This window comes from Stigmatopora argus, chromosome 10, assembly GCF_051989625.1.
Source record: "Stigmatopora argus isolate UIUO_Sarg chromosome 10, RoL_Sarg_1.0, whole genome shotgun sequence".
NCBI lineage: Eukaryota > Metazoa > Chordata > Actinopteri > Syngnathiformes > Syngnathidae > Stigmatopora > Stigmatopora argus.
The window spans coordinates 6,184,302-6,200,750 of NC_135396.1; the positions used below are offsets into that span (position 1 = coordinate 6,184,302).

The 16,449-nt window shown below is 38.2% G+C and overlaps 1 protein-coding gene across 2 annotated transcripts in view; it reads right to left on the reverse strand.

The window, feature by feature from the left end:
* fli1 (Fli-1 proto-oncogene, ETS transcription factor) overlaps nt 1-11,606 on the reverse strand; it is a 31,313-nt gene extending 19,707 nt beyond the window's left edge. Inside the window, exons 1-4 of one of the 2 annotated variants that reach the window (XM_077611546.1) lie at nt 11,476-11,606; nt 10,165-10,257; nt 785-996; nt 22-173 (exon numbers count right to left, since the gene is read on the reverse strand). In XM_077611546.1, the coding sequence (XP_077467672.1) occupies nt 22-173; nt 785-996; nt 10,165-10,203 (403 nt within the window). In that variant the 5' untranslated portion in view covers nt 10,204-10,257; nt 11,476-11,606. Of the gene's footprint in view, nt 1-21; nt 174-784; nt 997-6,500; nt 6,689-10,164; nt 10,258-11,475 lie in introns of those variants that run through there. The other variant, XM_077611548.1, reaches the window with a different exon arrangement.
* Nucleotides 11,607-16,449: the final 4,843 nt, after the last annotated feature.

The following is a 16,449-nucleotide window of genomic DNA, read 5'->3' on the forward strand; positions in this document are numbered from 1 at the left end:
CTCTTTATTTTGAGGACTTACCAGCTGGTACAATGACTCTTCGTTCATTGGTAGTCATGTTGGGGGGAGGTGCATTTTTTTCATCCATATAATTGCCATAGTTCATCTGAGATGTGTCATTACTCCCCACTAGCTTATTGCATTTACCCACGCTGCAGTCCACTGGAGACTCCCTGTTATGCACATACAAATATATTAGGGGAAAAGCATGATTTCTTATGAAAGAGTTGTTTAGCAAAAATACAGGACAGTGTTCGTTAAAGTAAGACTTCTCAATTGACTTGGGAAAGTTTAAAGCAATAGTTAACTTGAGATTCAACTGGTTAAATTTAGTATTCATAGCAAGGCATCAAAATTTCGACCATTTAAAAATATTGTAATGCTTTTATTTGTTCAACTCAATCAGAATATGTGTAAGAACACGCAACACAAATTTAACCTAGTAATTTCACACATTTTGTTTCTTTAACAAAATAAGCAAATGAATTAATATGTTTAATCTACGCCTGCAAATAAAAACATTCAGAACTTACCATAATTCTCATGAGTAAAACGTATTATATCACTTGTCAATAAATGCTGAGACTCAGCTAATTGCAATTTTAGAAACTTGTCTCAAATAAATACAATTTCGCAAGAGGAATAATTAATCTGTTATCCACCTGTTGCTATTCATAAAACATAATTATACATAGTTTTGCATTTATCTAAAAAACAGATTGAGTAAGCACATCAATCTTCCCTATTGAAGTACTGCTTATTATATTAGATTTAGGCTTCTTACCTCGATCCATTCATATGCTCATATTCTCGCTTGACGTTGACCCGCACTGGCTGGTTGATCCACTCCTGCTGTGGAGGTAACGGGTTGATTTTGTGAGTCTGGCCGTAGTCCTGTGCGCCAGATGCAGTCATGTCTGTCTTTGGTAGAGGGGCTGCAGCAGCGTATGCAGGCTCAAATAAGGACTGGTCTTCACTCACCACTGACAGTGCCTCCTGCAAGGAGAAGCAAAGATAATGTGGTGTGTATTTGCTCAAATAGGCTCTATGCATCCTAACTAGACAACTTGATTTTGAAACTTTAGGAACAAATAAATCATTAATGGAGTGAGGATTTGAGGCTATATATAGTATATATATATATATATATATATATATATATATATATATATATATATATATATATATATATATATATATATATATATATATATATATATATATATATATATATATAAATTTTCTGCACCGTTTTTTGTCGATGCACAAGGATGAAACCTGTCTCAAGATTCTCCAGGCCAAGGGTTAAAATAAAATAGCGAAAAAGTTTAACTTTTCCTTTGACAATTCAAGGATGTTAGGTGGTGACAGTGATAAGAATTTGTTGCAATACGAACAGCAGAAGTCACGTTTTAAACTACATAAGAACCTGTGATGTCAATTGCACCCTCTCTGAGGACTTCTTTTTTTAACTAATTACATGCAGTTATGGTTCATATCACAGTCTGGCATCCTAAGTAGTTTGGCTAAACAGCCCCTGTAGCTACTGTAGCTTCCTGTTGATGTTAGATGACTTCAATCATGTATTCTCATAGTGCAATTAGTGTGCAAACAAATAATGCTTTGCCTACATGTCTTCATTTTTTTTAAAACAACTTGAATAGTAATTGATTGATTTATCCATAGATATTTAATGTTTGCCATCTGCCTTTTAGAAATTATTGTTCTGTGATTCTTTTACCAATTGTTTGTCTTCTAAGGTCCTTTGGTTGTTCTCCACAGCTGAAGACTCAACAGAAGCTGGGAAGGGGGCTGTGTGGGGGTGTATTGCAACACTGACCTAACTGGTTCGGTTCAGCAATGTAAGTTTATTAAAGAAAACAAAAGCAACTATTGACAGGACGCCATATTGCACCGTTTCAGTGGGCCCGTCTCGGATCACCACCGGAGAATTTGTTAAATTTGTTTTACAAAGCACTTTTTTTACTTCCTTAAAATGTCTACATTCCGGACTACATTGTTGGAGTTAACTAAAATGCTCCGTAACAATCGCTATTGGGTAAACATTGTCCATTCAGACATTGTTATATACAATATAAGTCTGAATATTAAGAATTCTCGTCATGTTTTCCCTGCTTCTCACTGGTGACTGAAACACATCTGGATCTGTTGGGATCTAATAGAAAGACTTAGACACAAACGTGTCTAATCCTAAAAGGATGGAATTTATGTAATTTTGAAAGAATATATCAATATCTCCATTTGAACAATGCAGCTTTTATAATTCAATATGTTATTTATTGATTTTAATTTTCTTTTGATAATCGTGGTTCATGTTTTCATTTTCTGTACCACGTATCCTCACAAGGATACCTTAGGGGTGCTGGAGCCTATACTAGCCAACTATGGACAGCAGGTGGGGGGTACCCTGAATTGGTTGCTAGACAATCACAGACATCTCGTGCTGTAAATAACCAATATTAAGATATGAATAGCAGTATATTCATATATATAAATTTTATTTTTATTTTTTTGTGAAATTTGGACCATGTGCCTTATAATCAGGTGTCTACATAGTGTGGAATTCATGGTAATTATATTGAGGGGGTGATGAAACATATCAGTATTTCCTTTGTCGGTGATGTGCATGAAGAATTAAAACATCGTCAATCTTACTGAAGTTACACTATTAGATGTCATGAAGCTAACAAAAATATGACTGCAATAAATGAATTAATAAAATTGATAATGATCCAATTACTCACAAAATGATTAATACTAATCAGAAAAGAAGCCAATGGAGTTGACGTAATCATACATTCGACAGACATCCATTTGAGATGCAATGTAACCATACTGTACTACTTGATACTAACACTCAACTTCTAAAGTATGCCTCAACTTGTCCCTCATAAAGTTAACCTTGATTTACCGTTCAATGACAAAAGTCAAGACTAAAAGCAAAACCCGGAGGGAATATTACATAATATACACCCCAACAGGTAAATTCCCAGCTAAGAGCTACACCTCTTGAGAACATTTAACCTCCCTCCACAGCATTAGATTCCCTGGGGATTTAATCAGTTGATCCATCCTATAGTCTGAACCCAGGCAGTATGACTTGCTATCTAAGCGGTGCACACCAGCTAGTGTGCCACCGATAAAGTGCCAAGAAGCAAGGGAATGTCTCGTTACGGCTCGATAAGGCCGCTCACAAGTATTGTGACTGTTGCAAGTTATATTCCAAGTGACATATCACCCTGTCAAGAGGAAACCATGATTGGCAAGTAGCGTTTGCCCATCAAGATGGTAGAAAAGGACGTTTAAAAATAGGAGTAGGCCTCTCACTGCTGAAGAGAAATCTGCAGTATTTTCTATCCTATCAGTATAGCACACAGATGAGCATTTTGGCCTTCTACTCTTTTTGGTTTTGTCATAAAACTTGTGAAGACAGAGCATCTCCATTCAGTTTCACTCTGAAGTAGTTAAACAATACAAGTACAGTATGAAAACAAAATAGCAGCATGTACGATACACCAAAAACATTGAGCTAATACTTTTATATATGTAGTTCGCTCTTGTGTTGTCACTGACTGTAAAACATTCTGAAGGCCTTTAGATCAGAGCTGCATGCTTTTGACAAAAATCCTAATTGAATTTTTTAGTTTTATACTATTTCAAACTATTGAAATAGCGTTAACATAAGTATTTGCTTTTCCATTATGCATAAAGTATTTTGACAAACATTGTAAAGGGTCACGGCTCCAATGTAAAAGGGTATCCCCTTTTAGGTCGCACATTTACATTCTAGCGTATGGTTTGAAGCTTCACAATCGGTCAGGTAGATTACAAGGGTATAATTACCTCATAGTTTTCTTTACATGCCTGCAACACTGTGCAAGAGGAAAAATGATGAAATCACCTTTGGTCTCATGAATTTGTCATTTCACATTCCTCTCGCTTCTCTCTTAAAGAGATTGTGCAATTCAATTCAACAATAATTTTATTGGTTATTTGTTTTGTCTCTGCACAACATAGATATGATTTGTGATAAACTGCAGAAAACATGGCAGGTTTCTGGTAGGCATCAGGAATTAAACAGGATGGTATGCACCTTGCTCAAGAGCTCTTCCACTTGAATGTGTTGAGTGAAATCAAACTGCCTAAGTCGCCACATGTCCACAGCTGAGCCTGACTCCCCAGAAAGCAAATAAATGTCAAATATATTTCCAAAACTGGAGGACAATTGAGGATAACAGCTACTGAACCCTTCAAGTGCACCTAGATGGATCACATTTGGTAAAACACAATCTGTTCCAGGTTGTGCTCTAATCTAAAGGAATCATGTGCCTCGTTCTGTAGGAACAGACTTTTTATTATTATTGATTCATCACTTTAACCAATTTGTACAGGACACAAAAATACAGAATACTCTACTTTCTTCTGCTTAATATTAAATGTTTAGTTGTAGATTAACATACAAGGCACTATATGTCAGAAGGTCTGCAGATCTGGTCCTTAAAAAGGCAGTATTTCAGATCCAAATGGCAAAGCACAAAGTACGAATTATGTCATTTAATATGAGCCAAACAATTAACCAGAAAATCAGTGGAAAAGAGGCGGCTAGAGTGGCTAGACTGCACACTGAATGCTTCACTATGAATATGCATATGCTCACAATGCCCTAATCATCTGACAGTTCCTAACAACAACTTCCTAATTTACCTAAATAGAATCTTTTTCAAGTCCATGCAGGAGAGGATCCCCCAAAAAGTTTGTTTTGGAAACACCCTTAAAAAACGTACACCTTGCTGTTATTTTAAAAATATAATGAGCCACCAGGATAAATATGTATTGTGTCATTGCTGCATTAAACTCATTGATTACGTGACACTGTTTTGTTCAACTGGAGATTGTACTGTAAATAAACAATGGTTTAGAGATTCAAACACCTGCTTGGTACCACCGCCTTTTTTTGTTTACATCAGACATCTCAGTGCATCACAACACCACATGTAGTTCACACGCGTGTCTGTTTGGGACAAGACCCAACAGACATTCACTAAGAGGGTGGTGGAGCAGAGCAGGAATAAAGGGCTTCATTCCTGTCTTTTGTTTAAGCAGAAAAAGGAAATCTGTCAGGAAAAGATTATGAAGAACAGGAAACTCTCATGACTTGGGAGTGTGTTCTTTCTCTAAGAGTTCAGCCCAGCCATTCATACCCATGCTTCAATTACAAATCGATTTTTCATTCTTGGGTTTTTGCGACACACATATCAATGAACCTTGCACCCATCCACCCGCAGTCTAAAATGACAAAGTAATCATAGATACTAAACTTTTTGTATGTCACTAACACTGACACACATACAAACTCATACACACCACACCCAACTGCCACAAAACCGCTAGGCAAAATGTCCCCCAAAACACGACATAACTTTTTAAAAAAGATGAGGTCAATTTGTGTGCATTTTTGGGAACTGACACTTGTGAGGAAATGAGCCAAGAGTGGGACATGCCATTCAAACATCTGGAAGCATCCCCAGCCATCTGGAATGTGACTGTCTGGAAGGGAAGAGGAGGAGGGCGTGCAGTAGCCAATGTTAATTCAGCCCAGCACTCTTGATGACTACCAATTTAACCAAATACCACTCTCCAATGAGGTTATGCTTATGATAGCTTTGAAATAATGTTTGAAATTCTCGGGATTTATGATAAAGCTATTTTCATTAACATCATACTTAGATGGTCTAAAATACTGCCACACTTTTTTGACTTAAGTCGCTGTAACCCATTAATCAAGAAATTGGCTAATATATTAATATTCCATACAGCATCACTAGTTGTGTAACCCTTACACAAAAAAACACTGAAGTGTGGTTTTAAAGTGTTGCAAGGTGGTAACTTGCCAAATAACACATTTCCTCGAACAACGATCAGCAGCCCATTCGCCAAATAAAGACGTTACATTCGTTATAATCTTCAAAATCACCAAATCATGGGATTATTCATAATCCCACAGGCTCCATTTGGAAGAATCACCCGAGTTTACCACACCGCTTTTGCGCAGCTCTTCTCCGGCGTGCAAAATCCACGCACATTACCCCCGCCGGTCACACTAAAGAACAAGCTAAGAATAGGTGAAAAGTCATATTACCTACATGAAACACAACTTTTCAACAACAAAAAGTGTGTTTGCAGGGGGAAAAAGAGGCGCTCCTGATGTGCGTAATTTGCGCGCTCGCTCCTCAGAAATCCAACATGCGAAGTAAACTTCGACACATCCTCACAGAGCTCGGATGTAATGATTTTTCTTTAAAAATAATAATAATTAAAAAAACAGTAGACGAACGGGCTTGGTTTGAGGGGAACCACAGAAGAAAATGGTCCACAGTGGAGAAGTCTCAGCTCACGCACACAAAAAAGGAGGCGCAACTTTGGGAGGAAAAAAAGCGGTCCCCCACAATCTCCTACATCCAGTTCCCCACCACCCTTACCTTAATAGTTCCGTCCATTTTGCGAACTTTTTAGTGGACTCTGACGGTATCCCAAACATGACACGCTCTTGAATTAAATCCGGCCTCGGTCCCGGTATGTGTGTCGTAGAGTTAGACACTTTTTTTCTTCTTTTTTCCCTCCTAAATTTGGGAAGTGAAGTCACTGCCGCTGCTTGCTTGCTTGCTGCTGCTGCTGTTGTTGCGAAGCAAGGGTGAGAGAAGGAAGCTGTGTGTCACCCAAAAGCCCTGCCTTCAAAAAAAAAAAGGAAAAAAAAGCAGGATACTGTCCCGAGGAGATAAGCTGGCAAAACAATTGAGTGTTCACTCCGTTATGTTTTTTTAAAACCTGGGAAATATTTACAGGATAGTAACCTGCTGTGGAACATTCTTAGTTTTTCCTTTTTTTAACGAATGAGACAAAGCCGTGTGTGTACAGTGGGATGGGAGGACTAATTCTTATATTAAAAAATAATGAACCTCAGTTACAAGTGTATCATTGGCACACATGCTTCTTGACCACTCACATATGGCTAAGTTTATATTTTCAAGTAAAATGTGAAGATGATAAAGAAGTGACTGCAGCTGTAAATCTTTAGATGACAAATCAGAGTGTCTGTTGCAATATTTCTTTGCCCTACAAGCTAGTATGTCAAGGTGAAGACTTTTCAGAGAAGCCATAAATTTTCCTGCATTCACCGTTCCACTTGAGCAGCAAAAACTGCTCTAGACGTGTGAGACACTGCGGGAAACGCAACAAATTATCACCGGTGCATTGATTTGAATATTTATTGATAATATATGTATACAATATACTTACTATTCAATGATTAGGATTATTCTAGCAAGCTCAAAGTTGCGCTACTGGCAGTAGGGCAGCTCTGTCTGCTCCCCTCTTGGGGGTCTGGCGGGGCTGAGGGCCCCACCCTTGGGACCGCCACATCTGGATCCTGCTAAGGGTCAAGGCTTCTCCTGCCTGAGGCCAACTCCAACTTGTATAATTAAGGGAGACACCTTGTTTAACTCTTCACTGACCAGTTAGATATACCACCTCCTAGTTTTAGTAATCTTAAACCCATTTTCCCCCACTGCCCAAAAATAGGTATTCATAATTATAAATAATTTCAAATTTGATTAAAATTCAATTGACGAATATCAACAGCATTGGTTGTTTTTAATGTTTCATATAATGTATGAGCTGCAACTAAAAAAATCCCCCCAAAACATGAAGTGAGCCATCTAATATTTAAGTTATCTCACGAAGGGAGCTAGTATTGATAACACCTGTTAATAAAATGTAACCATGTATAAACAACAACCAAAATTAATTGTACATTATTTAAAACCTGTTTGGTCAAAATTAATTTGCAAGATGGCTATATGGCAGCAAATCTGCAGTAATTAAAAGCATGATTTTTAAGTGATAATGATAAATGTCTAAAACAAATAAGCTATATGCATTTATTTCTATTTACCTAATAATAATAAAAAATCAAAGATTCTTCACCCTCATGTATTTGTCACAAATAGGAATGATGATGAAATGTGAATGCAGCTGCTCCAGGTTTGACTCCAATTTTGGATCATGTGTACATTTTAAATCGACCATAGTAGAACAAAAATGGATTTACAAATCAGACAACATAACATCTTAATGGAAATTGATTTCCTCTTTGAATCTTAACATGAACCCTAATAGAGTGACTGGGGGCCCGGGCACAATCTCAAGACCATCATGAAAACAGTGGTAACAAACATTTTGGAAGGCCAATAAACAGATGCAAGTTGGTTTACTCAGTCAACCACAGAACATCTGGCTTGATGTTGCAAGGAGACAGCCAACAGACATTTCTTCCTCTGCACACCCACACCCACACACACACACGCTCACACCACACCACCACACACAAGACATGCACGAAATGCATGGTACTGCATGCATGGGGCCTTCCAGTGGATACAAGTCGAAGATGAGGTGGGGGCACTTGGACCCAAAGAGGGCTTGCTCCTACATCTCTTTCAGACATCATAATCAATTGATCCCTAACTTTTGTTTTTATTATTGCTCCTGACCACAAACACCATAGAAGTAGATCTTCAGTGACTTTTTATGTATACAATTTTAACTTTGCCGGAAATCTTCAGGTGAAGCATGAATAAAACCATGAATACAAAAATATCAATCGAAATAACAAGCGTAAATTGTTGGTGCAATACCTCTGACTTTTTTAAAGTTATAGGGGCACATAATAATCTTGAAGAGACAGATAAAAAGTAATGATTATTAAAATCCTTTCACACATTTTTGAACAGCCATTAATGGTAAAACAAATATGTATAAAAGATTTAACTATGAAGCACAAACATTATATTTTATAGTTGTTTTAAATGTGTATTTCAACATGGAACTTTTATCTTTTAAACATTATATATAAAACATGAAAAACAGTTCAATTTCAAAGCAATCTTAATAACCTAATCACGTAAAAAGAATATATACGTTTACAATGATTCAATATGAGACGTATACTTTTAAATTTACCATCATCACTGCTGAATTTAGCTCTTCCTATACTTAATGAAAAAGGAGCAAATATAAATAAAACAATGTACTGTATTATTAATCATCACTCATAAAAATAAAAATAAATAATACAACCCCACATGGATTTTTTTCCTGTAAGGCTGAACGTCATCAGTATTTAATCTTCCTCGCTGTGAGAATGTGTTGATGACATTCATTAGACAAAGAACAGTAACAACATGGCTGTGCTGTCTGCAAGTGTACGAGTCCAAATACCAATGGCCCCAAAAACCTGGTGTCTACAGCACGTATGTGCACGAACTGTCTGCCCTTCTCGCTCCGGGCCTTAATTAATTTGAGATTTATTTTTATTGGAGAGTTCCAGTCTCGCCTGGCCTTAACCAAACAAAACCAAATGCTTGGACCATGGAGTCTTTTTGAAGCGAGAGGGAAAGAGGGGGGCAGATGTCTTATAATTCTGGCACATTCTCAGCAATATCTTGCCATGAGCATTCAACAAATGTGAACTTGGAATTCAGCCTGCATCAAGTCGTTTCCATTTTTCCAGTAAAGTAGATTCACTATGGAATCCATTAAGGTTTATGATAAAACAAAAAAAGTGTCCATCCTCTGCAAGGAGAAGAAAAGGCACATTCTAAAGGCATATTTTCTCACCAAACATTCCTACCTTTTTCATTTCTTTTTAAACAAACCGGGAATCGTGCAAAGTCATCTTTAACCTTGGCAGCATGAAAAGGGACCTTATTGTGAATCTAATGTTTTCATTGGACAAAGCAAACGCACTACAGTTTTCCTTTGTTTTTTTATGAATGCATGTGGTTATTGTTTTAACTGGCTGCAGTGCAATTTCAATGTGCATGCATTCAGTTCTATACTTGTACCCGGCTGGCTATTATTCCTATTATTTTTATATGATAAAAACCACATATATACAGCAAAAATGTAACCATTTTTCCCCTCAACTAATTTACTTCAAAGTGACTATTCTAATATGGGAAATGGATAAATATATACATATCTTCATCCAACAATATTTTAAAACGTCATCTTTTATAGTAGTTTTTTTTAATGTGATTGCACAAAACAACTATAGTGCCCACCTGACCAGCAGTGGTGTCTTACCTTGACATAGGACGATGTGTCAGGGACAGTTTGGAACATGACGGTGTCTGACAAATGGAAACTCCCAACTCTGCTGCTGCTTATCAGTGGGCCCTAAAGTTAAAAAGGTACAAGACATTTAAGACATTCATTTGTGTTTGTTATGCTATGTGATTCGAGTGTTTTGGAAGATATATATTTTTTAAATGTCATCAACGAGAATGAATTATTTGGTGGCTTCTGGAGGAAGACAGCCTGGTGGGGGTTAGGACCTGGCGCCCCATCATGCATCCCAACCCCCTTCCCCCTCCAACCCTGAAGCTTACCACATATTGAAACACTTTTCACTTTAATAAGTGCAGCTTACAAAGTCTGGGGGTGAAAGGGCACGTGGAGGACGGTGTGTTCGTGTCCTTTTTTTCTTTTTGAAACTGTTAGAATAATGCATCGCACTGTAACTGGGATGCATTTTATCAAGTGTAGTAATGACAATTAAAGAATTGTTGACTTTGTGGACAAATGATTGGATTTCTAGAATAAACATTTCGATATTAAAAATTTAATTAACAGTCATTAATTATATTATTGTTGCATTTGTTTCTATAAACTGATCATGTTAAATGCAACTCACATTACAATTAAACAGGGTTATATGCATATTATACCGTCATCAGTGGTTAATACACTGCCATTTTACTGCTTTTGCACCCCAATTTCACCTCTGATGAGTCACCTATTAAAAGAAGAATGGACATCCATTTACTCACAATATAACATTTGGTGCATATACGAAATTTAGGACACATTTGTTCATTGAATATGTGGTGTTTAAGTGAGTTTTGTAATTTTTTTTATCCATTTATTTATTTATATTTGTCTGTTTGTCTTTAGAGTTGCTTGCACGCTCTCAATGATCATACATGGCCGATGACATGAGGTTACCAGCCCGTTTAATTTTTTTTTTTTTTTTTTGGGGGGGGGGACTCGTAAAGTCATCCACCTCCACCCCCAGCCGAATGCATCCAATTTCTGCGCGGTGAAAAAGGTGCAATGGAGCCGGGCATCTGCACCCAATTAGGCAGGGCAGCTCTGGTGAATAACGGCGTGAACCTTCCTCTGAGACAGCCTCGTGGGCCCGTGGGCTGAAGACTCCTCTAGTGTTACATTTTAAGCATCTTACTTTTTGCTGTTATCCATCATGAGTCTCAGCTAAAAACGCATTCAAATTCTTCAAGGTGCAAAATGATCCGGTATAAAAACCGTCACAATTTACATTGCACTAAAAATAGTTTGCGCATGCATGGTTTGCACCATCAAATCGGGTCGACTCACCTGTTCTTATTGCGTACCGGTGAGGGAGGTGTCACTCCTCCTTCCTTCTCCTGCTGCTCCACCTCGTTTACACACTTTTAAATAATTATGTCCTGTCCAAGAGAAGTAGTCCGTTTGTTTTTTCTTGAGGAGTTATTTTGTTCAGGGAGTGGAGCAACGTTTGTATGAATGGAAATGTTTCCAAGATGAGAAAGAGCGCTGCGGCCAATGAGGAGAGAGAAAAACCTCCCCTTCTCTACACCGTGAGACCACTCGAGCGTGAAATGAATGGACACGCACACACGAACTCGCGCGCGCAAGCACACTTGAACACACTCAACTAACTTCATAAACATGATTTTAAACTCTTTTTTTAAGTGTACAAACAACAGCTCATTCAATTTTGCTTTATTTTGTGTTTTGGAACTTGAAAATGATTTAGAATGCCAATTAATGTTTTTATCAGTGTATGTGTACTTCAGATGATATTTTATCATGCTTTGTTATTATTATTATCATGATGATGATTTAAGTTATTTTTTTACTCATTTATTTTTCAACAACAGTTAAAAAAAAAAAGGAGAGATGGTAGCATGCTTGCGAATGCCGTCATCCAATCAAGAAGGCAATAGGTGAAATAAATTGGCATTGCCATGCAGCATATAAAAAGTTTCCACACGCCTAAACAAATGCTTGTTTATTTTGTTACCACGCTGCAATATAAAGTTGGGTTCATTCTTTGGTACAGAAGGGACTAACTGTGTACAATCTCCTATAAAAGTTTTTTTTTTTTAATATTTAAAAACATTCATTCTTAATGAACTGCTGATGGTTCCATCCAACTCTCGGATGACTAGGACCTCACCCTAAACTGAAATAGATTAAGTAACATTTTCTTGTTTGTGTGTGTGGAGTTTGCATGTTCTCCCCGGCTTGTGTGGGTTTTCTTCGGGTACTCTGGTTTCCTCTCACATCCCAAAATGATGCTAGTTGAACATTACACTGCACCTAGGAATGAGTGTGAGCATCTAATCTTTTCAGTCTCCTTGTGCCCTGCGATTGGCTGGCCACTGATTCAATGTGAACCCCACCCCTAGTTGACTGGGATAGACTCCAGCACCCCCCATGACCCCTCTAAGGATAAGCGGTTCATGTCATAGCACGCCTATGCAAATTTGCCAGTTTTTATGTGACAAACATAAAACTAAAAGCTTATGGGGTGAATGCAAAATATTCACATCGGTCTGTCCCCTCGGTGACATTTGCCAAAAGATTCCAACGAAATTGACACAAGTTTATCAGCAGTCCCCTTTTGCTCGTTTCCTGCTCATATGACCCCTAACACACACACACGCACGCCATCGAAATGCACTAAAACTTCGTAACCCCCAACCACTCAGCTCACTAACTTCATTTCCTTCACAATGTCTGTATCTTCCAGGCAAAGCATCCTATTAAAAGGGTGTCGGTGGCAATCCACGCGAGGTTGTCTACTCATGCATGGCCTTTTATTGGCCCATCAAGGTCGCTATTACATGCCGGGCGATCGCCGGGAAACAGGCGTCTCACTTGTGACTTTTTGTTGTACTGGGGTGTGTATTCATTTGTGATTTTTATCACTGGGCCTAAAACTACACAGGATGTCTTTGAAATTCAATATGTTGTTCCCGCTTTCTAGATTCAACTCAGCTAGGAAAAAATGCGAACTTCAAATAAAAATAAAATAAAATAAAATTAACGGAAATCAATGCTTTATTCCATTGAGAGCATTTTTCCAAAGAGAGGGGTCATCTGCAATAAAGATTTCACTTCATCACTGGCTGTTTGTTGCAGTGTTTCCTAACTCGGTGATTAGGAACAACATCGTCAATAATGTTGTTGTTCTCAGAGTCAAACAATGGGTGGAAATCCCAACATCCGTTTTAGTGAAAAATGGCATTCATGATCCTGCTGTGTTGTTTTCCGCAGGATATTATATCACAGGTTTTCTAACACGCCTGAACAGCAAATACCAAATTCTTTAAAGGGGAGAACAAATAATGTATAATCATTCATTCATTCATCTTCCATAACGTTCATCCTCGTAAGGGTTGCAGGGTTGCTGGTGCCTATCCCAGCTGACTTCAGGCAAAAGGTAGACTACACCATAGACTGGTCGCTAGTCCACCGTAGGGCACATATTGAGACAAGCGACCATTCACACTCACAATCATACCGCCGCCACCGACAATCGAGCCTGCCCACACCGAAGTCAGGTCACAGAGGTGCCTTCCAGGCATGTCGGCTGTGTGATCGAGAAAAATAAGTTTAGAAAAATGCACGATATGTCTACTATCCTGTCTCAATGAACTCATAAAGAAGAGAAGCACAGGGCAGCAAAACGAGTGTTAAACTGATCCCTGGTTTTACACAACAGTACTTGACTTTAAATTCAGGGGGGAAAAACAGTTATTTTATGCTACTTGCTAAAATCAATGAAAGCAAAACTATTAGATCTGTGGAAATAAAAAGAGGTTTTGCTGCCATTGCCTAATGTGCTATGTCTCACTGAACAGTTAAAGATCAAATATGTTCCAAAATGATGATGTTTCAATGTTGGGTGTGATTGTTGTCAATATAATTAAACAACTTTCCCAATTTTGAATGGGTGTAGGAAGCACTATGCTTTATTCCAAATGACCATAAACTAAATTATCCCCAAATTACACTCCAGGTAATTAGTCCCTTAAGTGACTTGCATTAAACCGGTATTTAAATGATGATGAAAGGTCATCAATAATGAGCTTGTTCAAATCACACACTGTGATTATTTCTTTTTGGTTGCTCTTTCCGAGCATGGTAATCCTGGTTCTTGTAAAGAAGAAAAGAACAATATTTGCACATTCCTCTGATGTCTGGTTCATCCATTATGTCTCGTAGCATCTGAAGTTGTTCTATTTCTTTTTGCACATTGACGTGGATGTGAGGTGTTATTGAATCCAAAGTAAATGTTGCTAAACAACCTTGCATCTTGCTTTTTTCCCACTGCATTTTCCCCTCGCATGGTAACATTTCCAAAGTGTTTCTCTGGGTACTCCACCCAAAACGAATTTTGAGATGATTTGGACAACTTACGCAGATATCTTCAAATTCCATCGCTTGGAGTAAATAAAGCACCTCACCCTGAACTGTAATGCATTATTTATTTAGTTTAAGGGACTAGCATAGATGTAGGAGCGATGGACATCCAGGCTGTCCCAACCCTCTTTTTTCTCCTTAGGGAGAGAGCAAATGGCCTTGTGGCACCAGAAAAGGCTGGGCCTTGCTCTTGTGTGTCAGATCTTTTCATGGAAGACCAGTGATTTTGTTAGCTTACTACACTTATCAGTTTAACTTTAAAAAGGGCCACTGGCAGAAAACTTGTGGGATTTGTTGGGGACATGATGGGATCCAGAGAGTACAGAAAATGTCTCTTCCAACAAATATAATATTTATAATGGGTTGATGTTCATTAATGTGGCAACTTTTATCCATTTGTCGATTAAAAATTCAGATGACATCTTCACTATGCCCATTTCAATTGTTTATAACTGTAGTACATTTCAGCATGTTCTTTTCTCCTTTAATCAGTACATCAAAAGTATCAGTATATTAAATGCATTACAGATTAATCATTTCCTCTATTTAAAAAGATGATTAATTTGCATATCTTCCATTGCTGGAGCGTATCACAACCAACTGTGGGCAGTAGGCAGGGGACCCCCTGAATTGATGGTTCTCAGCCAATCGCAGGGCACAATTGGTGTACTTGGAGAAAACCCACGCAGGGATGGGGAGAACATGCAAACTCCACATAAGAAGGTCGGAACCCACTAAGCACCGATCACAGGACTGTGAGCAGGACGTGCTAACCACTCTACTGCCATTACCCTTCTCATTTTATGACAATTCAAAAATAATTCCATTGATTTATGAACACAGAACTTAAGCCAACCCAAAGTGATTGGTCCTGTGCTATTTAGTAATTCTCGCTCATTCCACCAAATTATAAATGTAGTGACTGCAAGTCATTCAGCAGCATTTCAAAGAAAAACATTGGGTGGAATGAAAAATGCTGTCACCTCCCATTTGGATCTGGCCGGGCTGCCTCAATAAGAAATGTGCTGTTCCCTGGAAGGACGCAGACTTGAGCCCAGCTCTCAGGTTTTGGGTTTTTAACCCCCATCCCCACATTTTCAAAAGCATTTACTTTGAGGCCCGCATCTCTTTCCACCTCCGCAACCCCCTCCCAGACATGTCTGACAGGCTGAACTCGACGTGGGCTGCTCGGCAGACTACAAAAATCATTCATCTGTGCCTTGAGACGCTAAAATCTGGATCTAATAAACGGGACTGCCCACGTATCCTATTCATGGAAAGACGTAGTACTAACTCTGGCCACTGGAGGGCTCTGTGGTTTAAGCCAGAGGCAAACTCATTGAGACTTCAGTGTCCCTTTTTATTCATAGAATAACAGGGGGAATTCAACATCCACAAAGACATTGCAGAAATTTCATTCATATACATAATTTTTATCCTCACTGGGGTCTTTGGTGAGCAGGACAAGAGGCAGGGTCCACCCAGCAAATCACAGAGCACATGAAGCCAAATTAGCCTTCACTTTGACATTCACACATGAAGATTTGACAGTCTTCATATCACTGAAGATATGTACATGTTATTAAGAAGCAAGTGCACCTGAAAAATCTACAGACATAAATCTAGTAGCTAAGATTCGAACTCAGATTTTTAAGTGTTAGGGAGACATGCCCAAGTTTATCAACCATATTGTCAATAAATAAACAGGTGGTATCTTTTGAATAAAGGTATTTTTAAGAACAACTGAGGAATAATAAATGCCTTACAAGTTTAACTCATTTTCAAAATGTCTTGACTCTCTTAGTTTGAAAATAGTATGCCACCAATAGTGCATGTGCTGTTAATATATTTATTCTGTATTCCAATACATCTTTCTGG